The sequence below is a fragment of the Cervus canadensis genome, chromosome 1 (genome assembly GCF_019320065.1).
Source record: "Cervus canadensis isolate Bull #8, Minnesota chromosome 1, ASM1932006v1, whole genome shotgun sequence".
Classification (NCBI taxonomy): domain Eukaryota; kingdom Metazoa; phylum Chordata; class Mammalia; order Artiodactyla; family Cervidae; genus Cervus; species Cervus canadensis.
This window is the reverse complement of record NC_057386.1, coordinates 10,752,018-10,778,532: the sequence shown is the minus strand read 5'-3', so window position 1 is coordinate 10,778,532 and position 26,515 is coordinate 10,752,018. Positions and strand designations below refer to the sequence as shown.

The 26,515-nt window shown below is 47.1% G+C and overlaps 1 protein-coding gene across 1 annotated transcript in view; it reads right to left on the bottom strand.

Moving 5' to 3' along the window:
- LOC122438172 (E3 ubiquitin-protein ligase RNF213-like) overlaps positions 1-25,626 on the bottom strand; it is a 110,315-nt gene extending 84,689 nt beyond the window's left edge. The window contains exons 1-6 of the mRNA XM_043462779.1: positions 25,253-25,626; positions 15,768-15,928; positions 5,006-5,128; positions 4,242-4,411; positions 3,541-3,699; positions 3,007-3,209 (exon numbers count right to left, since the gene is read on the bottom strand). Coding sequence (XP_043318714.1) covers positions 3,007-3,209; positions 3,541-3,699; positions 4,242-4,411; positions 5,006-5,128; positions 15,768-15,928; positions 25,253-25,388 — 952 coding nt within the window. The 5' untranslated portion in view covers positions 25,389-25,626. The remainder of the gene's footprint in view (positions 1-3,006; positions 3,210-3,540; positions 3,700-4,241; positions 4,412-5,005; positions 5,129-15,767; positions 15,929-25,252) is intronic.
- Positions 25,627-26,515: the final 889 nt, after the last annotated feature.

The following is a 26,515-nucleotide window of genomic DNA, read 5'->3' as shown; positions in this document are numbered from 1 at the left end:
GAGTTACTCTCCAACTTAAAAATCTGTTTAATGAAACAGCTTATATAACTCAATATTTTAAAAAGACCAATCAAAAAATGGGAGAAGACATAAACAGACACTTATCCAAAGAAGACATACAGATGGCCAACATGCACATGAAAAGATGTTCATCATCACTAATTATTCAGTTCAGTTCAGTTCAGTTCAGTTCAGTCGCTCAGTCATGTCCGACTCTTTACGATCTCATGAATCACAGCACGCCAGGCCTCCCTGTCCATCACCAACTCCCAGGGTCTACTCAAACCCATGCCCATCAAGTCGATGATGCCATCCAGCCATCTCATCCTCTGTCGTCCCCTTCTCCTCCTGCCCCCAACCCCTCCCAGCATCAGGGTCTTTTCCAATGAGTCAACTCTTCGCATGAGGTGGCCAAAGTACTGGAGTTTCAGCTTCAGCATCAGTCCTTCCAATGAACACCCAGAAACTGATCTCCTTTAGGACGGACTGGTTGGATCTCCTTGCAGTCCAAGGGACTCTCAAGAGTCTTCTCCAACGCCATAGTTCAAAAGCATCAATTTTTTGGCGCTCAGCTTCCTTCACAGTCCAACTCTCATGTCCATACATGACCACTGGAAAGACCATAGCCTTGACCAATTATTAGAGAAGTGCAAATCAAAACTACAATACTACAATACCATATCAGTGCACACTGATCAGAATGGACATCATCCAAATGATACAAATACCAAATGCTGGAGAGGATGTGGAGCAAAGGGAACCCTCCTATACTGCTGATGGGAATGTAAATTGGTACAGCCACCTTGGAAAACAGTATGGAGTTTCCTCAATAAAACTAAAAATAGAGCTACAGTATGATCCAGCAACCCCAACAATCCCACTCCTGGGTGTATATCCAAAAAAGATGAAGACTTTATTTTGAAAAAAGACATGCCCCTCCATGTTCACTGCAGCATTATTTACATTATTTACAATAGCCAAGACATGAAAGGAAACTAAGTGCCCATCAGCAGATGAATAGATAAAGAAGACATGGTATATATGCACAATGGACTGTTACTCTGCAATTAAAAAAACATTGCCATGTGCAGCAACTGGATGGATCTAGAGAATATCATATTAAGTAAGTCAGAGAAAGACAAATATTATAACACATATGTAGAATCAAAAAAATTATAATAATGATTTATAAAACAGGCACACAGACAGAAAATAAAACATCATTACCAAAGGGGAAAGTGAGAGGGAAAGTATAAATTAGGAGTCTGGTTTAAGAGATACACACTACTAAATATAAACTAGAAAAGCGACAAGGATTTACTGTGTAACACAGAGAACTATATTCAGTATCTTGTAATAAGCTGTCACGGGAAAGAGTCTGATATATATATGATATATATGAATCTGATATATATCATATATATATGTATAAAACTGAACCATTTTGTTGTATCCCTGAAAGTAACACAAAAATTGAAATATACTTCAATGAAAGAGAGAAAAAAATGAAAAAGGGAAAAAAAAAAGAAAGAAAATCTTTTTAATGGACTTTAAAATGATTGTTTCTGTGTTGTTGTTATTTATTTATTTTTTTAAAGCATCTCTATCTGATTTGACAGCTTAAGTACCAGGATCCAACCAGGTAAATCTGAAGTGACTAAGGCAGTGCTTCCTAAGTAAGAGCAAATGGGACCTGCCAACCCAAATCACTACCGCGTCTTCTGCAAAGACTAGATCAACACCAACTATTGTTTGATGATGGGCCATCTAAAGCATGGAAACAGCCAGTTTGGATCATCCAGCAAGTGAAAGGCAAAGTCAGAAAGGATCGTAGGACTCTGGGATCAGACCATATAGAAGAGAGTCATGTAAAGGCAATCAAGTCAACACTTGGGCACATTGAAGAAGAGAACATGACTCTAGTTTCTTCTCTGTCTCTTTGGCCCAGTTCAAAATAACTAAACATCTACCCCACTGACTTCTATTGCTGTCAGCCCAACTGAAATTCCAGCCACGGACAGCATCAATGGCAAAGACCCCTCCAGATGATTCCAAACCCAGCCATCAAGTCACTCCCAGCTTTCAGTCCTGCCTAGCTGAGGCCCCAGACATCAGAGAGCAGAAACCACCCAGCCCTACTGTGCTCCATCCAAACTCCTAACCCACAGCAGTAATGAATATAATAAAACTGTTTTATGCACTCCCAAAAAACAAGTAAACAAAATAAAGTACCTGGTCCTGGTGACAGATCAATCCTTTTAAACAAAGATTTTAATTTTAATCTAATAGATATACATACAGCTTTTGAGTCTACAAACTTGATTATCCATTCTTTCTGAGGATACATGTAATGTCTACGACAGACCAGGAATTCAGCTACAAAGATCTGAGCGGTTCCTAAGAGTAGAACCCATATAGACTCTCTATATACAACACATGCACATGTATGCACATACCAAACAAAGACTACACACACAGTGCATACAGTGAGTGGAACAGAGCACAGAGAAAAGAATTAGCTACAGACAAGAATAGAAAGAGAAAAGGAGAATAAAGTGATAAAAAGTAAATGGAAAAGTGACAGTGATGACAGACAGCAGCGAGTGGTGGATCTGGCCCTTGATGGCTTCAGCTGGATGTCTTATTCATAGTTGCCATTTGGAAATCTGGGAAGGTCTTCTATCCTGTTTGGCAGCCCTGCTTCCCTTTCCCTTGCTCCTGCTCACTGCTGCCTCTCTATGCCCCAGTCCCCTCCCTTCCCAGGCAGATCCACCTTCTCTCCTTTCCCTTAGAAAAAGTCCATTTCCTTGTTTACTCTTGTGAGTGGTTAAGCTAGACTGATCAGAAACATGCTTCCAAGCGCAAGTTTAGGAAACATAGAGCGGGGAGGTAGGGCAGGGCCAATGCCAAGCGAAGAGGACCCACAGAGGACAAGGAAAGCCTTTACTCCCCAGAGAGGAACGTCAGCCTCAGAAGTTCTGATCAAGAGTCCAGACTTCGGCTTACCTCCAGAGTCCAGAAGGGAAGGTTTCACCCACAGACAGCGGTTCACGTGCTCGCCTTCCTTTGGCTGATCTTTGTAGATGAACTCATACTCCTCAGAGCTCTTGCCTCTGCAGATGACGTACTTGTAAGGAATGGGTTTATCCATGTGCTGCTTGGAAATGATGGTGCTGCCTTCAATGAGAGACCCATTCTTATGTAAGTCTCTGTGAATAAACAGGACAGCAGCTGGTTATCTGAAAATCCTCTCCCAGAAATTTTCATTCTTCTCAAACACAAAATGAACTACAGACCCAAAGCTATGAATATATGCTGACTGAGAAGATGCTTCTAGAACAAGGCTTGGTTTCCACATAGAGAAAAAGAAGACCAAGATGAAGTATGACAAAGAAGTGCATTATAAGGAAGAGTTCTTTGAAATATTCATCTCCCAGAAGTTCTAACGATTAATCAACTTGATCAAAATTATGATTTCAATATATTTCAAAGACTGGACATTCTGTACATTTCCTTATGGGCCAACTGGGATATACTTACTTGCTGTAGTGCATTTCACAAACATTATAACTCCATGCAGGCTTCCCGAATTCTTTTCCACCCCTGACAAATACTTGGTGTTGGTGGGGGTTGAATTCCAACTGTTGAGAAATAATTGCGTGGAAGTACACTGTGATTCCGTCCGCGGAGCTCAGCAAGCTGAGGGAAAGTCACATAGGAAAACACCAATTATATCTGGGTTTCTCTACTCCCTGCACACACACATACACAGGCATACATGTGCACACACGATCTTGTTTCTGGGCGTGCACTAACACACACCCCAGCAAAGTGCAAGAGAGCCCACACTTCAGATAGACTGCCCACCATGTGGGTCCCCTTGGCTCTCCCTCTACTGTGGAGGAGGACAGGGGGCACAGGCTGGGGTGATCTCTGCCCAGCTCCAAAGACCTGGGGGTGGTGGGAGGGGGTGACTGAGTACTCTGGGGCATGACTGCCTCTCTCCTGACTTCTGTAAGGTTCACGCTGCTCAGGTCCCCAGAGACCATGTGATGGCGCATTTCAACCAGTCAAGGAATTGGGACAGGTGCCCCTCCCTGCCTACCTCCTGAGCGTTGCCTTTTGCCCTGAGAGTCAACAAACAGGCAGCCTGGGAATCTCCTCTGGGGTGGCGTGGCCCTTCCCAGCCCCAGTGCTGGGTGGGGGCCCGGCCTCTGCCTCCCTGAGCCAGTTGCACCCACCTCTCCTTAGCTTGCTGTGTGCTCTGGTTCCTTTGCTCCTTCTCATTTTTCACAGGGGCAGCATTATTTCCGTTATTCCCCTCTGGCTTCTTCAGGTTCTTTGGCTTGGCTTTCTCATTTTCACCTGTTTTCCCTCCAGGAACAGCCGTCTGGTCCTTGGTTGCAATTTCCTGGAACAGGCACCCAAACCCCAACCTTTAGACCAGGCTCCATGCTTGCCACAAACACGGGATGCTTGTCATAGTCACGAGACTGGTCACATCCCTTCCCTGCTCAGAACCTTCAAACGGTTTCTGGTCCACCCACCACAGGCTCCAAGGACTCCTGTCCCAACATCGTTAACCCCAGCCTCTCTTCCCTTCACCTGCTCTTGGAAGAAGCAGCTTTCCCGCTGCCCCCTAAACAAGCCCACCACACTCTCCCTTGCGGCCTTTGCATGTCCCCAGATAGGCACGTGGCTTGCCTGTCACTCTTTCAGTTCTCCTTGGAGAGGCCCTGACTGGCACCCACTTCAGTCCCTTGCCCTATTTCTCTCCAGGGCACTTCGCACAGTCTGGCTTTGCATGTCTTTCTCCCCACTGGAATGTGAGCTCCGAAAGGCAGGAACTGGTCTCATTCATGGCTATACCCCCAGCACCTAACACAATTCACCAAATGACTAAGCCGTGGAAGGAACGGGACTAAAAGGAGCAGCCCATGGGATGGACAGCAAGGATGGGGAGGGTGTCCTGGAGAGGCGACCAGGCAGGCACGAGACGCTTTACCTGACGGTGGTCTCGGGAAGCAGGGATGCTTGTGGGCAGCTCTTTCGTTTCCTCAGTCTTATCTTTAACATCTTTCTCAGCTCCTTCCACTGAACCAGCTGGCTCAGCTGCAGCATCACTTGCCTGGAAGAAATAAAGTCCCCAAACATCAGGGCCAAAATGACAAAGTGCACAGGGAAACTTGGACTCAGTGGCATAAGGGTCAGGCTCTTCCACCAGCCCAGGAACAGGGGTCAGCGGCTCAGGGTAGAGGCATAGCCCCTCCCACAGCCCCCCTCCCAGGAAGCAAGTCCCAGTGTATGCCCTGCAGACAGTGAGGTGTTGTCAGATCTGCACTACACAGCAAGGTGCTGAGACCAGGGAGGCCAACCCTGGTCATCAAATTCACCCCAGAGGCAGGAGCCCTGGCCAGCTGCCCAGTGGTCTACAGCTCTTTCCTGGGCTTGGAGGTGTCTGCCTTTGGCTCAGGCAGCAGGAGCTCCTGGGCAGTATCCTTCTCCCTAGGAGAGCCTTCGCTGGCAGAAGTGGGGAGTTCTTTGCCCTTGGAGGGGCTCAAGGACTGGTGGTCATTCCCTTCTGGGAGGGCTCCTCCCAGAGTCTGGTCCTGAGGTGCTGGGCTGCTCAGAGACTCGGTGCCCGTGGCTGCTTCTGCCTCTCCTGCAGCCTCGCCTTGCAGAGGGTGGCCCATAGCCTCCAGTGGTATTTTGCCCACACTTGGAGGCTGGCCTGGCTCGTGAGTGGGACTACCCTGCTGAGCTGGGCTTTGGCATGGAGCTGTGTCCTAGAGCCCAGGGTTTGCAAGTGAACTCAGACTACAGGGCTCCAATGAGGATGGGGACAAAGAATCCAGCTCTGCAGATGTGGAAGATTCCAATTCCTTTTCTTCCTTTTACTCCTGCTACGCCGCTAAACAGAAAAAGAGACACTCATTTTGTATCTCAGGTTTTCTACACTCTCACCAAAGGTTTCCTCCAATTTCCTTTCAATTTCTGAAGTACATCAAGCATAGCTCAACCCAACCACCTTACAACTGCTAAATCTGCCATTCCTCTCTCTTGGAAAGAAGGAAACTGAGCACGAAGTGAACGGGGGTGGTAAAGAGAGTTGACGGACAAGTGGGGAGCAGTGATGGTCACACACTTTGCTTTGCCCAATCCAAGCTGAGACCCTCATGCGGAATACCTTCCAATGGGAGGGCCTTGTAAAGACGGCTTTCACATGTTAGAAAGTATGCACAGGCCCCGGCATGTTACACTCTTATATGGTATGTATTACATACAAAATAGAGATGGAAAAATGAGCAGAAATCTAAGCTGTTCCTTCCTGCTCTTGCACTGGCACATTATGCTTCTGCCTGCAGATCCTCACTCAAAGGCAAGAATCCTCAGCTTCGGAATCAGACGAGCTTGTAGAAGCAGTTGTGGCAGGCCCCTGCGAGGACCCCGAAGGGCTGAATGTCTTGCATGCGTGGCAGTCTTGGTCTGCAGCAAAATATTGATTAGGTCCTTAAGTGCCAGTAACCTGTGATTCTCCCTGCCACTGAAGCCCAGTGTGGGCCTAGGGCTTGGCATCTTGCCCCTTGCCTGGGCTGAGTCCTCGGGAGAGGGAGATGGAAGACCCTGGGGTTTATCTGCACATGGGGTGGGACATCTTGTTCTGGGTCAGCTTCCAGATTTTCTCCAAGAAACCTGACCAAACTTCCAGCCCATCTGCTTGAAACAAGCAGCACAATGCACAGGCTGTCCTGAATGGCAATCTCCTAGTCTGACATCAATACCAGCTAACACTGTGGTAGAGAGAAGGAAGGTCATTCAAGGCGGTCACGTCCCCAACTTCCAGGGCATATAGATCTCTGAAGATTTTGCCAACATACTGATGGTGATTCAGCGCATCTGGGGGACCTCAGGTCCTGCATTTCCATGCAGCTGCTGCCAGTCCAGGCTTGCTCTGTGAGCACTACCACCAAGCAGTTCCCCACTCCAGGCACCAGCATCTCCATTAGCTTTCCTGGTGGCCCTGAAGTCTCACTGGGAACCACAGATCAGACCAGCAGGAAGCCTGACGTGGTTGTCCTGAAGTCTCACTGGGAACCACAGATCAGACCAGCAGGAAGCTGTATGCAGACCCCACAGCCCCAAGTTCTTTGCAGATTCTCTTCCTTTTCAAAGGCAAGGCTGGCTTAAGTAGCTTATGCTGATCTACCAAAAGGAACCTGGAACTCTGTCCTAAGCACAAGGAACAAGAAAGTAAGATGAGTTCCTCCCCCATAAAACTGATGGTTTACTGGGAGAGAAAGACTAAAACCAGATGGTTTTAGCTTGTTAGTAGGACTCGGAGGCTTTCAGCAAAGAGGCGCAGGTTGAGTCTGAAAGTCACTGAGAGCCAAGAAGGCAGTTTCATCAATTGGCAAAGATTACTGGGACCTGTGCATCTAAATGTGGCCAAAGCCACAGGCTACCTCCTAGGCTGACCTGCCCACCCAGAATCAAAGCTCATGCTTGGCTGGAAGACCCCACATGACTGGCCCTCACTGTCCGTCAACCTCATCCCACCCTAGTCCTGCCCTGGCCTCCAGCATCAATCCTGATTTTTACTCTCTGTACTTTAGGATGTTTCGGCATTTGGGGGGACCTTGCTCATCCTGGAGAGATTGCCCCTCCCAGGGTTACTAATACCCAGAGAGAGGTGGTGACTCTCCACAAGCACATCTTTCATCTGCCAATCAACCAACACGGAGCTCCTCCCGCCACCCACCGCCCACCTCCTTTATCAAACGCTCCCTCCACGCCAACATTTCCAGCTCCAAATCACCACAGGGCCAAGTACAGGACATCTAGACCACCCTACCGCCCAGAGTCCACCAGGAGCATTCACACTAGCCAATTCTGAACCTCCTCAAACCTGCCTGCCCTGCCCCACAAGGCAGACTCGGGGCCACTTTCTCCCCTTGCTCCTTCCATCTCCCCTGCGGCCCTTCAGACATGGCCCCTCCTCCTGGGAGCTGTGAGGAACACTGACCTCCCATGTCATCACTAGGCACAGAATTAGGGTGCCTCAGGCTTCCAGTTCCCTCTTTCGCCAGACACCTCCTTCACTTTTCACTTTGTCCTCTGCCCCATACCCCTCGACAGGCCACCTGGACACTCCCAGTAGGAAAGCAAACGTATGTAGCCCTGCACTTGCTTTATTTTGTTCCTCAGAAACCGTCAACTAAACATGCCTTTTATTTTCTCTTCCCTCCAGGAAGGAAGTCTCTGTTTTCTTCACTGCTGCATCCACAGTGTCTAGAACAATCCCTGAGCCCCGGTAGGTGCCTAAATGCTTCTATCTCATTATATAAATTCCTCAGAAAGTCCCGTGTCTCCCTGCAGCACCAACATGTTCCCTCTTCCCCTGGGATGCACCCACCTCAGTCAGGTCTGTGATCAGACCCAAAAACAAAGGGTTTTGTATCAAACTATTAGTGAAATGAAAATCAAAACTACAATGAGATATCACCTCACACCAGCCAGAATGACTGTCATAAAAAAAAAAATCCACAAACAATAAACACTGGAGATGGGTGGAGAAAGGGAACCCTCCTACACTGTCGGTAGGAATAGAAATTGGTACAACCACTATGGAGAACAGTATTTAGGTTTCTTAAAAAACTAAAATAGAGCTACCGTATGATCCTGCAATCCCACTCCTAGGCATATATCTGGAGAAAAACATGATCTGAAAGGAAAAATGCACCCCAGTGTTTATTGTGGTACTGGTTACAATAGACAAGACATGGAAGCAACCTAATGTCCGTTAACAGAGGAATGGATTAAAAAAGCTGTGGTACATACATACAATGGGATATTACTCAGCCATTAAAAAGAATGCAATAATGCCATTCGCAGCAACATGGATGGATCTAAAGAGTGTCATACTGAGTGAAGTAAGTTAGACAGAGAAAGAGAGATATCATGTGGCATCCCTTATATATTGAATCTAAAAAGAAATGATAGAAATGAACTTACAAAATAGGAAGAGACTTAGAAAACGAACTTATGATTGCCAGGGGAAGGGAGACTTAGGGAGTTTGGCATGGTCATGTGCGCACTGCTGTGTTTACAGTGGAGAGCCAGTAAGGACCTGTTGTCCAGCACAGGGAACTCTGCTCAGTGTTACGTGGCAGCCTGGATGGGAGAGGAGTTTGGGGGAGAATGGACACATCTATATGGATGGCTGAGTCCCTTCAGTATTCACCTGAAACTATTGCAACATTGTTAACTGGCTTTACCACAACATACGTGTAAATCTATGGCTGATTCATATCAATGTATGAGAAAACCCACTGAAAAAAAAAATAAATAAATAAAGGGAAAAAAATGAAAAAAAAAAAAAAGTTCAAAAGAAAAAACAAGAGAGTTTTGGCTTCTGATTTGCAATTTGCCTTTCTCCTCTTTATCTACCTTTCTCCTTTTTTTTTTTTTAATCGCTATTTGATTGTGCTTTTTATAAGCTGCTTCAAAACCCTTAGAATAAGACTCAGATTTCACACAGGCAACTTAGTTCTCTCAATACACATCAATGGGGCCACATGAGTGTCTGGCCCCTCACAGGTCTACAGGCAAGGCATGAGGCTAAACTCTAAACTCTTCCTTGACAAAAATCAAGCCTATATATACATGTTACATATTTATGTATTCCTCATTACTGTGGTCTGTCACTCTGAACTCATTAGTCCGGAATATGTACACTAAAACTAAACACTACTGATTAGGAATCCAGACCTGGTCACAAACTCTGGGTGTGGGCAGTGGATGGGGGTGGTTGGGAGGAGACCCCAATACTTCTGATGATGTCTTTGTTGACGATGGATGGTAGGGGATGAGTATCCACTAAGATAATCCGGCATCTGTGTTATACATACTCTGTAGGGTGGGTGTAATACTTAATTAAAACATTTGTTAAGTGCATAGTTTATTGACTTGGAAGGGATGCTAGAGAACTTTCTGGGGACTGAATGTCCTGTCATTGGATCGGGTAGGGGTGACAAAGCAGTACACACAGCAGAACATCCAGGGGGCTCTACCCTGGAGGCCTGTGTATTTCATTCAATACCAATTATACCTCAGTTCAAAGGCTATAGACCAGCTCTAAATGCATACAGAAAGGCTACACCTATTTCTGCCTAGAGAGAATTAGTGAGAAAAAAGTAACAGTTTGCTACTTGTTGGAGGGAAGGTGGGTTAGTCAGAATACATGTCTGATTTTATATTTCATAATGAGGGTCCTCAGAGAGCAGAGAGATCTCAGTTCTGAGGAGGGCAAGGCAGCCCTGTTCACGCCCCTGAACACTGGGTCAGGAGCACACGGAGGGGTGGGGTGTGTGCTGTGGACCCTGAAAAGGCACATATGGCAGGAAGCGGGGGTGACAGGTGAGAACACGGACTAGTAGGAGAGAAAGTCTGTGAAGGTTTTGACAAAGGCTGAAGGGTTGGAGGCTAGCTGGGCCTGCAGCCCTGCCCAGACTCCCAGGGGTCCTCTGCCTCATTCTGCACTGGCAGTGATTGGGGTAGAGTAGGATAGTTAGTTAGTTTAGGAATCACTCTCGGGGATTAAGAATGTAACAGGAATTTTACTGGAGTTTGGGAAGCGGTTGTAGGCTAATGAGTGCTCAAGAAAAGAATCCAGTAACCTAGCAACAATCTACACTATCCTGAAGGAAGACCAAGCATCCAAGCATCTGGCACATTCAGGCCACAAGTTCTGATGATTAAAACACAGGACAGTAGATACGGTATCCGAATCTTGTTACATGAAGTCAGGGAGTTAACTGGTCCTTGAAGAGTAGCATTTTGTAGCCAAGACGGGAACATAGGAGAAGGGGGAAAGAAGCTAAGTGAAAGAGGACATTATACGGAAACTTAACTGAGCCGAAGCTCATTCTCCTGGCGGCACTGACAGGTCAGTAAATCGGGAGATGAGTTGTTGAAACAATGAATAATGATTTTAATCAGAAAGTTAGCAGACTGAGAAGATGGCAGTCTAGCGTCTCAAAAAACCATCTTCCCACAGTTCAAATTGGGCTCCTTTTATACACAAGAGGGGGAGGGGGAGGAGCCCACTTAGGCACTGACCAATGGCTGAGCAGCACCAGTAACAGTCACAGGTTTGACATGTGCTGTTTTGCCAACAGAACGCACTGGTCATAGCAAACACCCGCTTCCAACAACACAAGAGAAGACTCTACACACGGACATCACCAGATGGTCAACACCGAAATCAGACTGATATATTCTTTACAGCCAAAGATGGAGAAGCTCTATACAGTCAGCAAAAACAAGACCGGGAGCTAACTGTAGCTCAGATCATGAACTCTTTACTGCCAAATTCAGACTTAAATTGAAGAAAGTAGGGAAAACCACTAGTCCATTCAAGTATAACCTAAATCAAATCCCTTATGACTATACAGTGAAAGTGAGAAATAGGGACTAGATCTGATAGACAGAGTGCCTGATGAACTATGGACGGAGGTTCGTGACATTGTACAGGAGACAGGGATCAAGACCAACCCCATGGAAAAGAAATGCAAAAAGGCAAAATGGTTGTCTGAGGAGGCCTTACAAACAGCTGTGAAAAGAAGAGAAGCAAAAAGCAAAGGAGAAAAGGAAAGATATTCCCATTTGAATGCAGAGTTCCAAAGAATAGCAAGAAGAGATAAGAAAGCCTTCCTCAGCATTCAGTGCAAAAAAATAGAGGAAAAAACAGAATGGGAAAGACTAGAGATCTCTTCAAGAATTAGAGATACCAAGGGAATATTTCATGCGAAGATGGGTTCGATAAAGGACAGAAATGGTATGGACCTAACAGAAGCAGAAGATATTAAGAAGAGGTGGCAAGAATACCGAGAACTATACAAAAAAGATCTTCATGACCCAGATAATCACGATGGTGTGATCACTCACCTAGAGCCAGACATGCTGGAATGTGAAGTCAGGTGGGCCTTAGAAAGCATCACTACGAACAAAGTTAGTGGAGGTGATGGAATTCCAGTTGAGCTATTGCAAATGCTGAAAGATGATGCTGTGAAAGTGCTGCAACAATATGCCCGCAAATATGGAAAACTGAGCAATGGCCACAGGACTGGAAAAGGTAAGTTTTCATCCCAATCCCAAAGAAAGGCAATCCCAAAGAATGCTCAAACTATCGCACAATTGCACCCATCTCACACGCTAGTAAAGTAATGCTCAAAATTCTCCAAGCCAGGCTTTGGCAATATGTGAACTGTGAACTTCCAGATGATCAAGCTGGTTTTAGAAACAGCAGAGGAACCAGAGATCAAATTGCCAACATCCGCTGGATCATCGAGAAAGCAACAGAGTTCCAGAAAAACATCTATTTCTGCTTTATTGACTATGCCAAAGCCTTTGACTGTGTGGCTCACAATAAAATGTGGAAAATTCTGAAAGAGATGGGAATACGAGACCACCTGACCCACCTCTTGAGAAACCTATATACAGGTCAGTAAACAACAGTGAGAACTGGACATGGACCAACAAACTGGTTCCAAATAGGAAAAGGAGGACGTCAAGGCTGTATATTGTCACTCTGCTTATTTAACTTATATGCAGAGTATATCATGAGAAACACTGGGCTGGAAGAAGCACAAGGTGGAATCAAGATTGCCGGGAGAAATATCAATAACCTCAGATATGCAGATGACACCACCCTTATGGCAGAAAGTGAAGAGGAACTAAAAAGCCTCTTGATGAAAGTGAAAGAGGAGTGAGAAAGTTGGCTTAAAGCTCAACATTCAGAAAACTAAGATCATGGCATCAGGTCCCATCATTTCATGGGAAATAGATGGGGAAACAGTGGAAGCAGTGTCAGACTTTATTTTTCTGGGCTCCAAAATCACTGCAGATGGTGATTGCAGCCATGAAATTAAAAGATGCTTACTCCTTGGAAGGAAAGTGATGACCAACCTAGATGGCATATTAAAAAGCTGAGACATTACTTTGTCAGCAAAGGTCCATCTAGTCAAGGCTATGGTTTTCAGTGGTCATGTATGGATGTGAGAGTTGGACTGTGAACAAAGCTGAGTGCCGAAAAATTGATGCTTTTGAACTGTGGTGTTGGAGAAGACTCTTGAGAGTCCCTTGGACTGCAAGGAGATCCAACCAGTCCATCCTAAAGGAGATCAGTCCTGGGTGTTCATTGGGAGGACTGATGCTGAAGCTGAAACTCCAGTACTTTGGCCACCTCATGTGAAGAGTTGACTCATTGGAAAAGACCCTGATGCTGGGAGGGGTTGGGGGCAGGAGGAGAAGGGGACGACAGAGGATGAGATGGCTGGATGGCATCACTGACTCGACGGACATGAGTTTGGGTAAGCTCCGGGAGTTGGTGATGGACAGGGAGGCCTGGAGTGCTGTGATTCATGGGGTCGCAAAGAGTCGGACACAACTGAGCAACCGAACTGAACTGAACTGAAGTTTCAGTCGTATCCAACTCTTTGTGACCCTATGGAGTGTAGCCCACCAGGCTCCTCTGTCCATGGGATTCTCCAGGCAAGAAAACCGGAGTGGGTTGCCATGCCCTCCTTCAGGGAATCTTCCCAATCCAGGGATTGAGCCTCCGTCTCCAGCAGCTCCTGCATTGCAGGCAGATTACTGCTGAGCAACCCGGGAAGCCCTTTTAGGTACATACAAATATGTAAATAACTATTTTCCTAAACCGTTTACTCTTCATTTGTGCTCATCATATAAAGTTTTTAATTCTTTTAAGACTTTTTCTATAGTCAAATATACCAATCTTTTGTTTGTTTTTTTTACCCTTTGCTTTAATTACTAGAAAATCTTCCCCATTCATGGGTCAGATAAATATTTACATATATTTTTTCCAGCTGTCATTATACACATTAGGGTCTGTTTCTGGGTTGTATTTCTGGTACATTGGCTCCTCCCGAGAGTCACTGTTTTAATAACTGGCTCTGAAACATATTTTTGTTCATCTAATACAGCAAGTTCCACTTTAGGCATTTCTTTTTTACAATTTTCTTGGTTATTCTTGCCCATTTTTTCTTCCAAGAGAATCTTAAACTTAATCAAGGTTTAAAAAAGCTCTAATCCTGCTGGGCTCAATACTGTTTTCAATCACAGTGTCAAACACTTCCTAATGGTGTGTATTCCTTGATACTCACTTTTAAAGTATTTACAACAACAGCCAGGATATGGAGACAACCTCCGTGACCACTGACAGGTGAAAGGATGAGGAAGACGTGGTAGAGATATACAATGGAATACTACCCAGACACGAAAAGGAACAAAACTGGGTCATTCCTACAGGTGTGAATGGACCTAGAGTCTCTTATCCAGAGTGAAGTAAGTCAGAAAGAGAAAAAGAAATATTGTTACATTAATGCATGTTATGTAGAATCTAGGGAAATGGTACAGATGAACCTAGTTCCAGGGCAGGAATAGAGACACAGACGTAGAGAATGAACACGGGGACACAGGTGAAGGGAAGCGGAGGGCGGGATGGACTGGGAGACTAGATTTGACAATAAATACACTACCCATGTGTAAAACAGATCGCTAGTGGGAACCTGCAGGACAGAACAGGGAGCTCAGCTTGGTGCTCTATGATGACCTAGATGGGTGGGAGGGGATATATGTATACATATAGGTGATTCCTTTCATTGTACAACAGAAACTAATAATACAACTTGGCAAAGTAATTATACTCCAGTAAAACAAAATTTTTAAAAAATATTTTTAATAAATAAAAAATAAATATGAAAAAGGAACTACAAAAAAAGTTTACCCAAAATTTCAGTGTTCCACGTGGCCCAGGCTCAAAGCTGGCCATCCTGTTCTGGACAGGGTTAGTGTCCAAGGAGAATGAAACACTCACACACATCACAATTACCACACACACTCACACATGCATATACCACACACATACTTTGTGCACACACACACTCGAACATGTGCACATTCTCACACAGGCAGGCACACACACCCACAAGGGGCCACAATGCTGCCAGCTGCAGCACCTCCCCCACCACCCAACCACAAGGAACAACAAAGGACCACACAGGAAACCAGCTCAACCAGGCAGAGAGACAACGTCCCTCTCAGTCCTCCAAGAAACCTGGGAACAGAGCCGGCTGCTTAGGTCTGAACAGGCTGGACTGTGGCGTGGGGAGCTCGCATTCATCCAAAAGGATGAATTTGTCCTGAATCTGTCAGGAAACTCTCTGCAAGCCTCACCTGGGCTCCCGCCTGGCCACTCACTCAGGAGACACTCTCTTTGGGTCTGACACTTATAGGGAGACAAGACGGCTCAGCTTCCCCATCGAGAAATGGTGGCATTTTCAGAGCACCTCCGTTTCCCCAGAGCCTGGAGGCACCTTAGGAGCTGTCTGGTCCATGCAAAAAGCCCAGAGCAGAGACAGACACCCACGTGGCAGAAGCTCAGACACCCAGATGCAGCCCTGCCACAGCATCTGGGAGACACGACATGCTGGGTATGGTGGGAGAAAAAGGGATGGGGATGCAGAGACCCTACACAAATCAGGCACAGAAGGGGCTCTCTGCCGCAGCCCAGCATGCAGGGGCCAACATCTGGGCAGCAGTGAAGTGAAGCTGTCCTGGAGAGGATGCTGTAGGGACACTTGTTCAGCCACTGATGAAACCACAGCAGGAAACAGCGTCCTTGCAAAGCTAGGAGATGGGCAGAACCACACCTCCCAGACCCACTTCCCCAGGGGCCAGACACTCACTCGCTTGGTTTGCCGTGAGTCATTCGAATGGGGCTCATCTGGGTTTTCTTGCCAATCACCTGAGCCCAGGGACAAGGAGGAGCTGCTTTCTTCCTTCAGCTCCTGTCCACACTCCATTTCTCCCTCTGGGGCCGATGTTTCCTTGAGGTTGCTCTGAGAACCTACAAAGGCAGATGCACATGGGTCACATCTCAGAAAAACAAGTAAATGTTCCAAGGGAAAACTTGGACTCCTCCCATGACCGCTGTTCAAGATTAGTCCTCTCCCCACTCAAGGTGCTGTCTTGGCTACAGTGAGCCAAGCCTGGTACAATTTCTGCTGTCGGGTGGGCAAGAGTGTACACCATGCGAAATGCCAGGCTGGATGAAGCACAAGCTGGGAACAAGACTGCTGGGAGAAATACAAATAACCTCAGATATGCAGATGACACCACCCTTACTTATGGCAGAAAGTGAAGAAGAACTAAAGAGCCTCTTGATGAAAGTGAAAGAGGAGAGTGAAAAAGTTGGCTTAAAACTCAATATGCAGATAACTAAGATCATGGCAACTGGTCCCATCACTTCATGGGAAATAGATGGGGACACAGTGGAAACAGTGACAGACTTTATTTTTGGGGGGCTCCAAAATCACTGCAAATGGTGACTGAAGCCATGAAATTAAAAGACACTTGCTCCTTGGAAGAAAAGCCATGACCAACCTGGACAGCATATTAAGAAGCAGAGACATTACTTTGCCAACAGAGGTCCGCCTAGTCAAAGCTATGGTTTTCCTAGTAGTTAGGTATGGATGTGAGAGTTGGACCATAAAGAAAAGTGAATGCCAAAGAACTGATGTTTTTAAGCTGTGGTGTTCAAGAATACTCTTGAGAGTTCCTTGGACTGCAAGGAGATCCAACCAGTCCATCCTAAAGGAGATCAGTCCTAAATATTCATTGGAAGCACTGATGCTGAAGCTGAAACTCCAGTACTCTGGCCACCTGAGGCAAACTGACTCATTTGAAAAGACTCTGATGCTGGGAAAGTTTGAAGACAGAAGGAGAAGGGGATGACAGAGGATGAGATGGTTGAATGGCATCACTGACTCTATGGACATGAGCCTGAGCAAGTTTCGGAGTTGGTGATGGACAGGGAACCTGGGCGTGCTGCAGTCCGTGGGGCTGCAAAGAGGTGGACATGACTGAGCGACTTAACTGAACTGAACAAATATATTAAACATCTACAAACATCTAAGGTTCATCTACAAATGAAACTTAGGGCCAAAGAACCAAATAAAACTGGGAGGATATTTGTAACACATGACAGCCTGGGGCCACTGTCCTTTGATAAACTGTGGGCATGCTGACCTCCTCTCTCTTCCACCAGCCTCCACTGCAGGGGGTGGGGCCCCCATTAGACTGATCCAATCAGAACCTGGCATTTCTCCAGTTCCAGTGATTGGCAGAAGTACAGCAGGGGTCCAGGGCTGGTTACTGGCATTTCTGACCCATCAACTTCTTCCTTCTGGCCAAACAGACCCTATGCTTGGAATCAACTAGTTTGCCTCCATGAAGGCAGCAGCCTGAGGACAAAGCAGGGCCGCCGGGACCTGAGACAGATGCAGAGCTGTGCAGAGACCTGACTCCCTCAGTCTGGAAATGAGTGTGTGAGGTCCAGTGCACGCATCCCGCTGAGGAAGCGGGGAGCTGGGTGTCCGGTCATCTCTAATACAAACAGCCCCAGTGACTGAAAAATCAATAAGAGTAACTTTAAAAAAAGGGAATTCCCCAAAGAAAACAGGTAGTTCAAAGAAAAGGAATTATAAGTGAGCTCTTAACCTTTGAGAAGACACTTATTTACCCTACCAATCAAGGAAGTAGCAATAAAACCCAAGAGGTACCCCCGTCGACCAATCTGACTGGCCCAAAGCTAGACACGCTGGTGTGGCTGGAGATGAAACCTCGAAGAGCCTGCAGAGGAGAGGCTGGGGGAAGCCTTGTGGACTTGAAGGTTTCCATTGTAAATGCACAAGGCTGTGCCTTGGAGCTTGTCCTTGAGACACACTGGCACCAGGGGCAGACCCCTTGCCAGCATCCAGCCCAGCCATGTGCATTTATGGCAGAACAGGAGTCCAGGATAGGACTGGCTCCTGCGTGGCAGAGGTGAGGCCAGTCTCACTAGAGGCCATGGCACAGTGCCACATGATGGAAGCAGGGCGCATCAGTTTTCCACCACGTGGAGGAAACATCTGGAAGGTGACACACCAAACAGTTAAGTGTTGTGTTCATAAGGGTGTGAAGGATCTGGGCTGGGGGTAAGCTGAGGGGGTTACCATTTTTCATACCCTCCCGTCGTAACATATGGGTTATTCATACCAGCATGTATTACTTCTACACTTATCAATATAAAAAGGAAACTAGCCGGATTCAGTAAGAGCAAAACTTAAGAATCTCTACTGAGCACTCTGCATGTTAACCTATCAAGTACTCACAGCCACGCTGTGACCTTCTCAGGCCCCTAGTTGGCAAGGTGGGGAGCAGGATTTGAATCCAGGCTCAGAGGCCAGGATAGGCCCTGGGGACAGTGACATGGCCACCGTCCTTTACCCAGGACTGTGGCTGAACCAGAGAAAATTCCTGTCCCTGCCTCATGAAGTATGGGCTCACCGGGTGCATGCACATTAGGCAGCATGACCCACCCTGAAGCATCCCTGCAGACAGATGGGAACAGACACACAGGTGTCCAGAAAGTGCTAAGGGAGTCAGATCCCCAAATCTGGTTAATGGCTGATCAACCCATGAATGGGGGAGGAGGGCAGGGACCTCACAGGCAACCTGAACTCACTGCTACAGAAATAGTTCAACCTAAATCAGTCAGCTGCACAGACTCCACTTCTGGGCTCCCAAATGAACCCCAGCAGCAGCTCTGAGTCTGCTTCCCCCACCCTCCCACAGCAGTCCCCACCCCTCCCTGCAGCTGCCTTGTCCTGAAGCCTAAAGAAAATTCCACATACCTCAAGCTTTCATATGAGGTTCCCTAGAACAGTCAGCAGAGCAGTCAAAGTCACAGGGACAGAAAGTAGGATGGCAGATGCCAGGGGTTGGGGTTGGGGGAGGGAGGTTAGTGTCTAATGGGGACAGAGTTTCTGTGTGAAAACAGGAAGAAGTTCTAGAGATGGATGGTGGTGACTGGTTGCACAACAATGTGAATGTGCCTAATGCCACTCAACTGTGTCAACTGAAAAAAAATATTCATAACCTTGAAGTTCCCTGGTGGTCCAGTGGTTAAGAATTCACCTTGCAATGCAGGGGATGCAGGTTCTATTCCTGGTAAGGGAAGGAAGATCCCCACGTGCCTTGGAGCAACTAAGCCCACACCACAACTACTGAGCCTGACACAGCCGAATAAATAAATAATCTAAAAAATAAAAAAAATACTCTAACCTAAATATTGAGAGTTATGTGTTTTATTCAGTGGGAATTCTTAGGACTTCAAGCCCCTGAGACAGGATCTCAAGTTGTCCCACGAGAACTGCTCCAAGGAGGCAAGGGAAGAGCCAGGTGACACAGAAACTTTGCAACAAAGGGCAGGGAGCCTCAACATCAAAAGATTATTGCTAATTACAGAAAACCAGGTAACCCAAGTTAAGAAATTTAGCACTTTTCTATATATGGGAAGATGCAAATATCTGGGCTCACTGAAATCATTCATTTGATAGGTGACTCAGCTATCTGGGGCTAGTATCTTGTTTTCACATCCAGAGTTCCTCAGGGCCCACCGCAGGGAGTGGCTACAGTCTGATGGCTGCTGTTGCTGCTGCTTCTAAGTCGCTTCAGTCCTGTCCGATGTTGGCTGCTAGGTAGCAGGTATTCTTTCCTTCCTGGGTTCCCTCAGGGCTCACCAGCTCACCATTCACAGTGGCTGCAACTGCTGGTGACTGTGACTTCTTTATTTATGTCAGGAAATATTCCAGTCATATTTCTCAATTGTCCACTTAAAATATGTTTAATTTGGTAAATTTTGTGCATCAATGCAAATAATAATCAATCTATAATAAGGAATTGTTGTTGTTCAGTCACTACGTTGTGTGCAACTATTCTGTGACCCCATGGACTGTAGCCTGCCAGGCTCCGCTGTCCATGGGATCTCCCAGGCAAGGATACTGGAGTGAGTTGCCATTTCCTTCCCCAGGGGACCTTCTCTTCCCAACCCAGGGATTGTGAATCCATGTCTCCTGCAATGGCAGGTGGATCCTTTACCACTGAGCCACCGGGGAAGCCCTCTAGAAGAGAGTTTTATTCAAGCAAAACTAAGGACTACAGCCCAGGTGGCAGCCTCTCAATAGTTCTGAGGAACTGCTCTGCTGAAGCCTGGTCTTCAGTTTTACACCTTGTCAGAACAAAGGACATACACCAAATATGAGAGGGGACATCCGTGAAGTAGGTTATCATGTACACAGCAAGTCAGCATGACCCCGGTGTCTGTAAAGGGAACCTCAAGTTTGTGGGCATTGTTGACGTGGATACCACAGCACAGGGGGGCATTGATCCCTATCTTCAAAACACTGTTGCTAACAGTTAAAGCACATGTGTGAGGCATGTTTGACAGGCCATGAGTCAGGCTGTTCCAGTTCACACAGAGTTCAGGCTGAATCATGCATAAGCTGCAATGACTTCCCCATATCTCAGTTTGTGATCATCTCTCCCATCACTTGTTTTTAAATATTTTATCACACTTAAAAAAAATTAAAACCACTACATGGAACAATGCAATTCTCCCAGCCCACCCATTCCTCCCTCCACCTGACAGCCCCTGGGTCAGGTGTGGTGGACATTGAAGGGGAGCAGAATTTCCCACCTCAAAACAAGCTACTTTAGCACCCAGGGTTATTTCCTGCTGAAGGCAATGAAAACTCAGCAGATTTAAGAAAAGCTCTTGAACTCCCCCTCAGTGTTTTAAATTTACATCAGAAAGGGGGTCTATAACAGGAAGAGAGCCATTACTATAGACAGCTTTTAACCAAGAAACTTATCTACGTAAGAGAGCAACCTCTAGTTTCCAAAAATCTCCTCTGCCTCTCTGTGAAAATCTCTCTTCTTTGCAGCCCCAGATCCTAGCAGGCTCCTTAAGTCAGGATGTTATAGAAGCTCTAACTACCTGGCTGCCTTTTGGGTCTCAAATTTTTATGGGGCTCCTATACATATGAAATGTGAATCTGTCTCTTATCAATTTAATTGTTGAACAGCCAAAGAATTTAGGAGGGAAGAGGGAGATGTTCTGCTCCCTTGCAGCACAAATTCGACGGCCAGTGCAGGCAGCCACAGAAACCAAGTGTGGCCACATCTTTGGACCCACGAGTGGTGGCAGGCAGGTGGCTCTTTCTCTCACCAGTGAGCCCTCCACAGTCACACCCGAACCCCAGGGGCTGACCCTCTCCCACGGCGGCTGCCTCTGGAGCTTCCCCAGTGGCTCTCAACCCTTCCCGGACTCCTGTGGGGTCTCAGGCTGCTTATCTTGTTGTTTTCTATTATAAAAACATCAACAAGAAAAACTTGGAAATGCAGAAAATATAAGGAAAAATACATTTCCCAGAAACCACCTCCCTTCTGTTAGGTAGTTAGAATAGGGAAAAGGAGTCCAAAATAGCGGTGGCTAAAAGACAAAGGAAGGGAAAGCCCACGAAAATAGAACAGAGGAAGGTCAAAGGAAGGTCCGAGAACCAGAGTGAGGACTTCAGGTAGAACAGCACTCCTGGCCAAGCGCAATTTGCATAGGACAGGCCCAGGGGGAAGGAAAAAACATAAAAAGAGGAGCCAAAGGGCTCTCGCTCTCTCTCTCCCGCGCGATGGGGTGCCCTTCTCTTCGCGTCTTTGGATCAACGTGCCCTCACACCTCGAAGATGGATTTTCCTGCTATCTTCTAAATAAAATAGAGCTGTAACACTGAGCTCTGACACTGACTTCTCTAAGAGCTATAACACAGTCCGTTCGAGACCTGAGAGCTATATGGTCTGTCCAAGACCCGAGAGCTGTGACCCGCTGAGGGGGCTTTAATGTCCATCACTCCAAATCTTTGTTGTGACGAGACAAAGAACCAAGGAGCATACACTCGCCTGATACTTCCAAAAAATAATCTTTTAGCACTCAAGGCGGAAGTCCCACTTGGATACCCTGGGGCACCTGACGGAACAGTGGGGAACTGGGGTGGGGGAGGGCCTCCTGACCACCCACTACCCCCTGCCCTGTTAGACCTACTGACATTGGAAATCCTCCACCGCAGACTAGATGCACATGACCCTTGGCAAAAGCCAGCCACCCTCCACCTATGGCCAGGGCGGCCTGGAACTCTTCACACACTCTCCTTTTGAGGCAGAAATTGTTAGACAGTATAAGACTTTGAGACCTCAATTTCTTTTTTTAATTTAATTTCAATTTTTCTCTTCTCAAGTACGCATCTCACTCTTTGTTCCAATTTCCAGGCATTCAGAGGAATGCCTCCCTGGTCTGGAGGGTCATAAAACCTTCAGATCCAGGACAAGACAATCATTAACTGCGGTCCAGTTTATCAAGGAGAAAAACTCCAGGTAGACAATTAGCTCGTAAACATACATCTAGCCCCTAAATAATGGTCTGGGCTCTTGAGAAAGGGTTGAGGGATGGTGCCGAAATGTCTGGAAAAACTGACAAACTGGGGGATCCAAGAAAGCTATAAAAATGACAAACTGGACACTGGGCCGTTTAACCTAATTGATCAGAAAGGATGCATATTAAAGTCACGAGCCAACAAAAAATGTACAGATCAATACTAGTAAAGATATGAAACTGCTGCAATCCTCGCCTTTTGGGAGGTTCTTCACCCCCTCTCAATGTCTATGATGAGGGCTTTGCATCTCTGTCTTCTAAAAATAAACTTTGCCTGTATGATTTTGCTAGTTTGCAGAATTCATTCTTTAGCTCCATGAACAGAACTTGGGTTTCACGTTTCACTTTCACGTCCTGATCTGGGCGGCCTCACACTCCCCTCAGATTCAGTCGTCCTGGGTACCTCCAGGAAGCTGCACCACAGCTTCTGGCTCCAAGCCCTGCTCAAGTTCGTGAGGAACTTGGACCCGCAGCACCAGAGGGAGGCCAGTGTCCAGGATGCCCAGAGCTCCCGGCCTGGCAGACCTACAAATGGATAAAAGGTGGAGGTAATCCCTTCAGCAGCCAAGCCTCCTAGCAGTGTGGTTTCAGTTTCCATTCCTGTATGTATGGAAGAGGCTTGGCTGGGTGAGCAAAGCAGAGAAGCCGGCAGGAAGTGGGTGGGGGACAGAAGAAGGAAACTGACAATCTCATTCAACACCCAGGTCCTCAGCCCTACTGTGTGCCCCACACGGAGTGACCACGGCCCAGCTCCTCCCCTCCCACCCCCAGCGATGGGTGAGGGACCACCCCCAGTGACCCAGCCCTAAGGTAAACGGCCCCTTAGCACTAATGGCACTTTAGCACGGTGCTCACCGAGGATGAACCGGCAGCTTAGAAGCCAACCAGCTCCCAAAAGCTCTCAAAGCCTTTGCCCCTGGAACTGGCAGAGATGCCAAGCATCTCAGAGGTACGGACTGTCCACTTTGGTAGTGACCAAGCCCTTCTAAGGGTAGGGGCTCCAGAATGACCTCTGACTGTGCCAAGGTGGACGGCTGTCTTGCCTGCTCTCCCTACCTGCCTGGACACGCAAGACCCTAGAAGATGACCTAGTGTTCTCAGACAAGGCTTTTTTTTCCCTGTTATGTTGGAAAACACACCAGTTGCTCTTAGCAGCCCTGTGAAAGCCCCTCGCACAAAATTGAAGGGAGGCCAGGAGGAATGAGCTTTCCTGTTGACTCTCCCAAAGGGGTGAGTCTCAGGAGGCGCCAGCCACAGGACTTGAGACTCAAACGAAGCCCTGATTTTCTCCTGTTAATCCATCTCATGTCAATTTAATTCATAGACAAGCCAAGAGGACCTAGAAGGGAAGAGGAAAACTTCCCCGACGATGCTAAGGCCAACAAGACCTCAACCACAGCTTCCTTCTAGGGAACTGGCTCTGGCTCCTGAGTTCTAAATCTTTTCTCTACCAGTTGCTAGCTGTGTGACTGTGAATAGTTACTTAACCTCTCCTTTTGCTTCACTCTTGGCATTTGTAAAATGGGGATTGATGATAGCTCCTCCCTCAATATTTAGCATAGCACTGGGCAAATCACAGGTTAGCTGATTGGTATTGGTTTTATTTGTGCTTTTAGTCTCTGAGGTCCCAAAGACCCCTCCTCCCAAGACCCCCCTAGTCAGGCAGATGTTCTAGTGACCAGGGTGGGGAGCTCTGGAAGGTGGGAAATTACAACTGGATACCAAAACTTCAGTTATGCCATGCCATGATTCAACATCTGGACCAGGAATTGATCAGAGTGAACACCTGGCTGCCCACCAAGATCCTCCCAAATTATTGGCAACAAGAAAAAAATCAATAAGAAAAGCAACAACAAGAAGTGCAACAAAAAGTGGCCACCTCTCCATACCTCTCACAGTCCAAAGAGTGCATCTGTAACAGGAGCACTTTGTACAAATGCAGCCAAAACAGAACCAATTAAAAGAACTGGGGGGCGTCTATCTCACCCCTGATTCAAACTGCACCTTCTTCAATTCACTCAGCAATTATTTATTGAGCACCTACTGTGTTCCAGGCAACATACGGGAGACTTGGGATAAAGCAGTGAATAAGAGACAAAGGTCTCTGAAGACTGACCATGGTGTCATCCAAGTGCTACTGGGACAAACAGCCTGGGGAAGTGCAATTCAGAGTGAAGGGGTGAGGCAGGTACAGTTTGCAACTGGGTGGTCAGAGTGGGCCTCCAGAAGAGGAGACACTTGAGCAAAGATTGGAAGGCAGGGATACGGGAAGCTGTGCTGCCCTCTACGAAAAGGTGTGTTCCAGTCGAGGGACCAGGCAGTGCAAAGGTCCTGTGGTCAGAGCATGTCTAGCATGTACTAGAAGGAGCAGGGAGACAGTCCAATGTCCCAGGCATCAAGAGAATCAAGGACCCACCAGAGTCAGCAGGTGAGGGCCACCTGACACGGGTCCTCCTTCATGCGCCCATGAGCCACCCCTCATCAGGAAGGCGCCTGTGCAAGCTGCGGGGGCCCCTCCCCCACCAGGGGGGCCTGGGATGCCACTTTATACAGCATCCTCTGAAAACCGCTAAGATCCTCCGGCTCAGCCCAACACTTGCCATTCCCTAAGGAGAAAGGAAACTCCAAGTTCTCTCCAAGAAATGAAACTGAAATTCTTTAAAAAGTGACAGATGCTTTCAGCAAAGGACTAGATAAAACTGTATTTCTAAGGAAAGTGTTTCCTCTAGAAGCAGTTCTCTATCACAGAAGACCTGCTAGCCTAGGCTGCCTGCTGGTCAAGGTCTCCACTTCTAGGGATGAAAGAGGGACTGAGCTAACTGCCCTCCCCACCATCTGCACCAGGCTCCCAGCCCCATCGGGGCCTTACCTAGTACTCCTTCGGGGGCTGCAGGAAGCAGCCTCTGTCCACACTCGCTGCAGAACTTCGGGGCTTCCTCTTTGGAGATATGCCGACAGGAAGGACATTCCATACTTCCAGGGAGAGGAATTCCTGGGGCTGGCATGCTTCTGTCGATCTGGAAGCTAGAGGCTTGAGGCCGCCAGCTTTATACCCCGCCACCTGTCACATGACCACAGCCTAGCTTCAGTTTCATTTTCTGAGAAAGTGCAATTGTTGCAGGAAACAGGACTGCTTCCAGGGCCCAAAACTGGGCTCTTGTCTAACACTCGGAAATGAATTGTCTGAGGAGACACATGTGCTGACAAAGCAAGAGATTTTATTGGGAAAGGGCACCCGGTGGAGAGCAGCAGGGTGAGGGAAACCAGAACTGCTCTGCCACGTGGCTCACAGTCTCGGGTTTTATGGTGATGGGATTAGTTTCCAGGTGGCTTTGGCCAATCATTCTAATTCAGAGTCTTTCCCAGTGGCGCACGCATCGCTCAGCCAAGATGGATGCTAGCGAGAGGGATTCTGGGAAGTGGACGGACACGCGGTGTCTCCTTTCGACCTTTCCTGAGCTCTTCCGGTTGGTGGTGGCTTATTAGTTCCATATTCCTTCCCAGGATCTCCTGTCAGAAAACAACTCATGGGAATGGTTACGATGGTGCCTGACCAGGGTGGGCAATTTCAATCAGTGTGCTTCCCCTAACAACTCCCCCCCGAGAGATTTCATACTCAAGATACTTCTTGGGAAATGGGGCAGAGGTCTCTTTTCTTCTGTAACTTCTTCCTGCTCTGCATGGGCGTAGGCCTGCCTAGCAGAGTAGAAGTCTCTCTCTACCTAATCTAAGTTGGGGTGTTTTTTTTTTTTTGCCTGAAACTAGCATTCACCCTTGTAATAACAGCAATTTAGTTTGAAACTGTTGGCCCCTCTCAGAAATGAAATAGAAAGGGCCCAAACAGGAGACCTAACAGGATAGTCATCACTGGTCCCCAGAAACAGGAGGCAACATTTGGGGTGAGGGCTGCAGGGTTTGTGACTTTTTTTTTTTTGATTGGTTGGTGGTAAAGCAACAGAGCTGTGCTCCACGAATCTTGTTTTCAGTCTGAAGTTACCATCCTCCACCTGGGTGGGGGCTCCAGTTCTGTAAAACTCAAAGACATTGTTATGCATATTTCTTTCAGTAGGAACCAGGACCCTGTCTCAAGGCTGTACTACCATTTGATTGTTTCTCCTCTGTTTCTGTATCC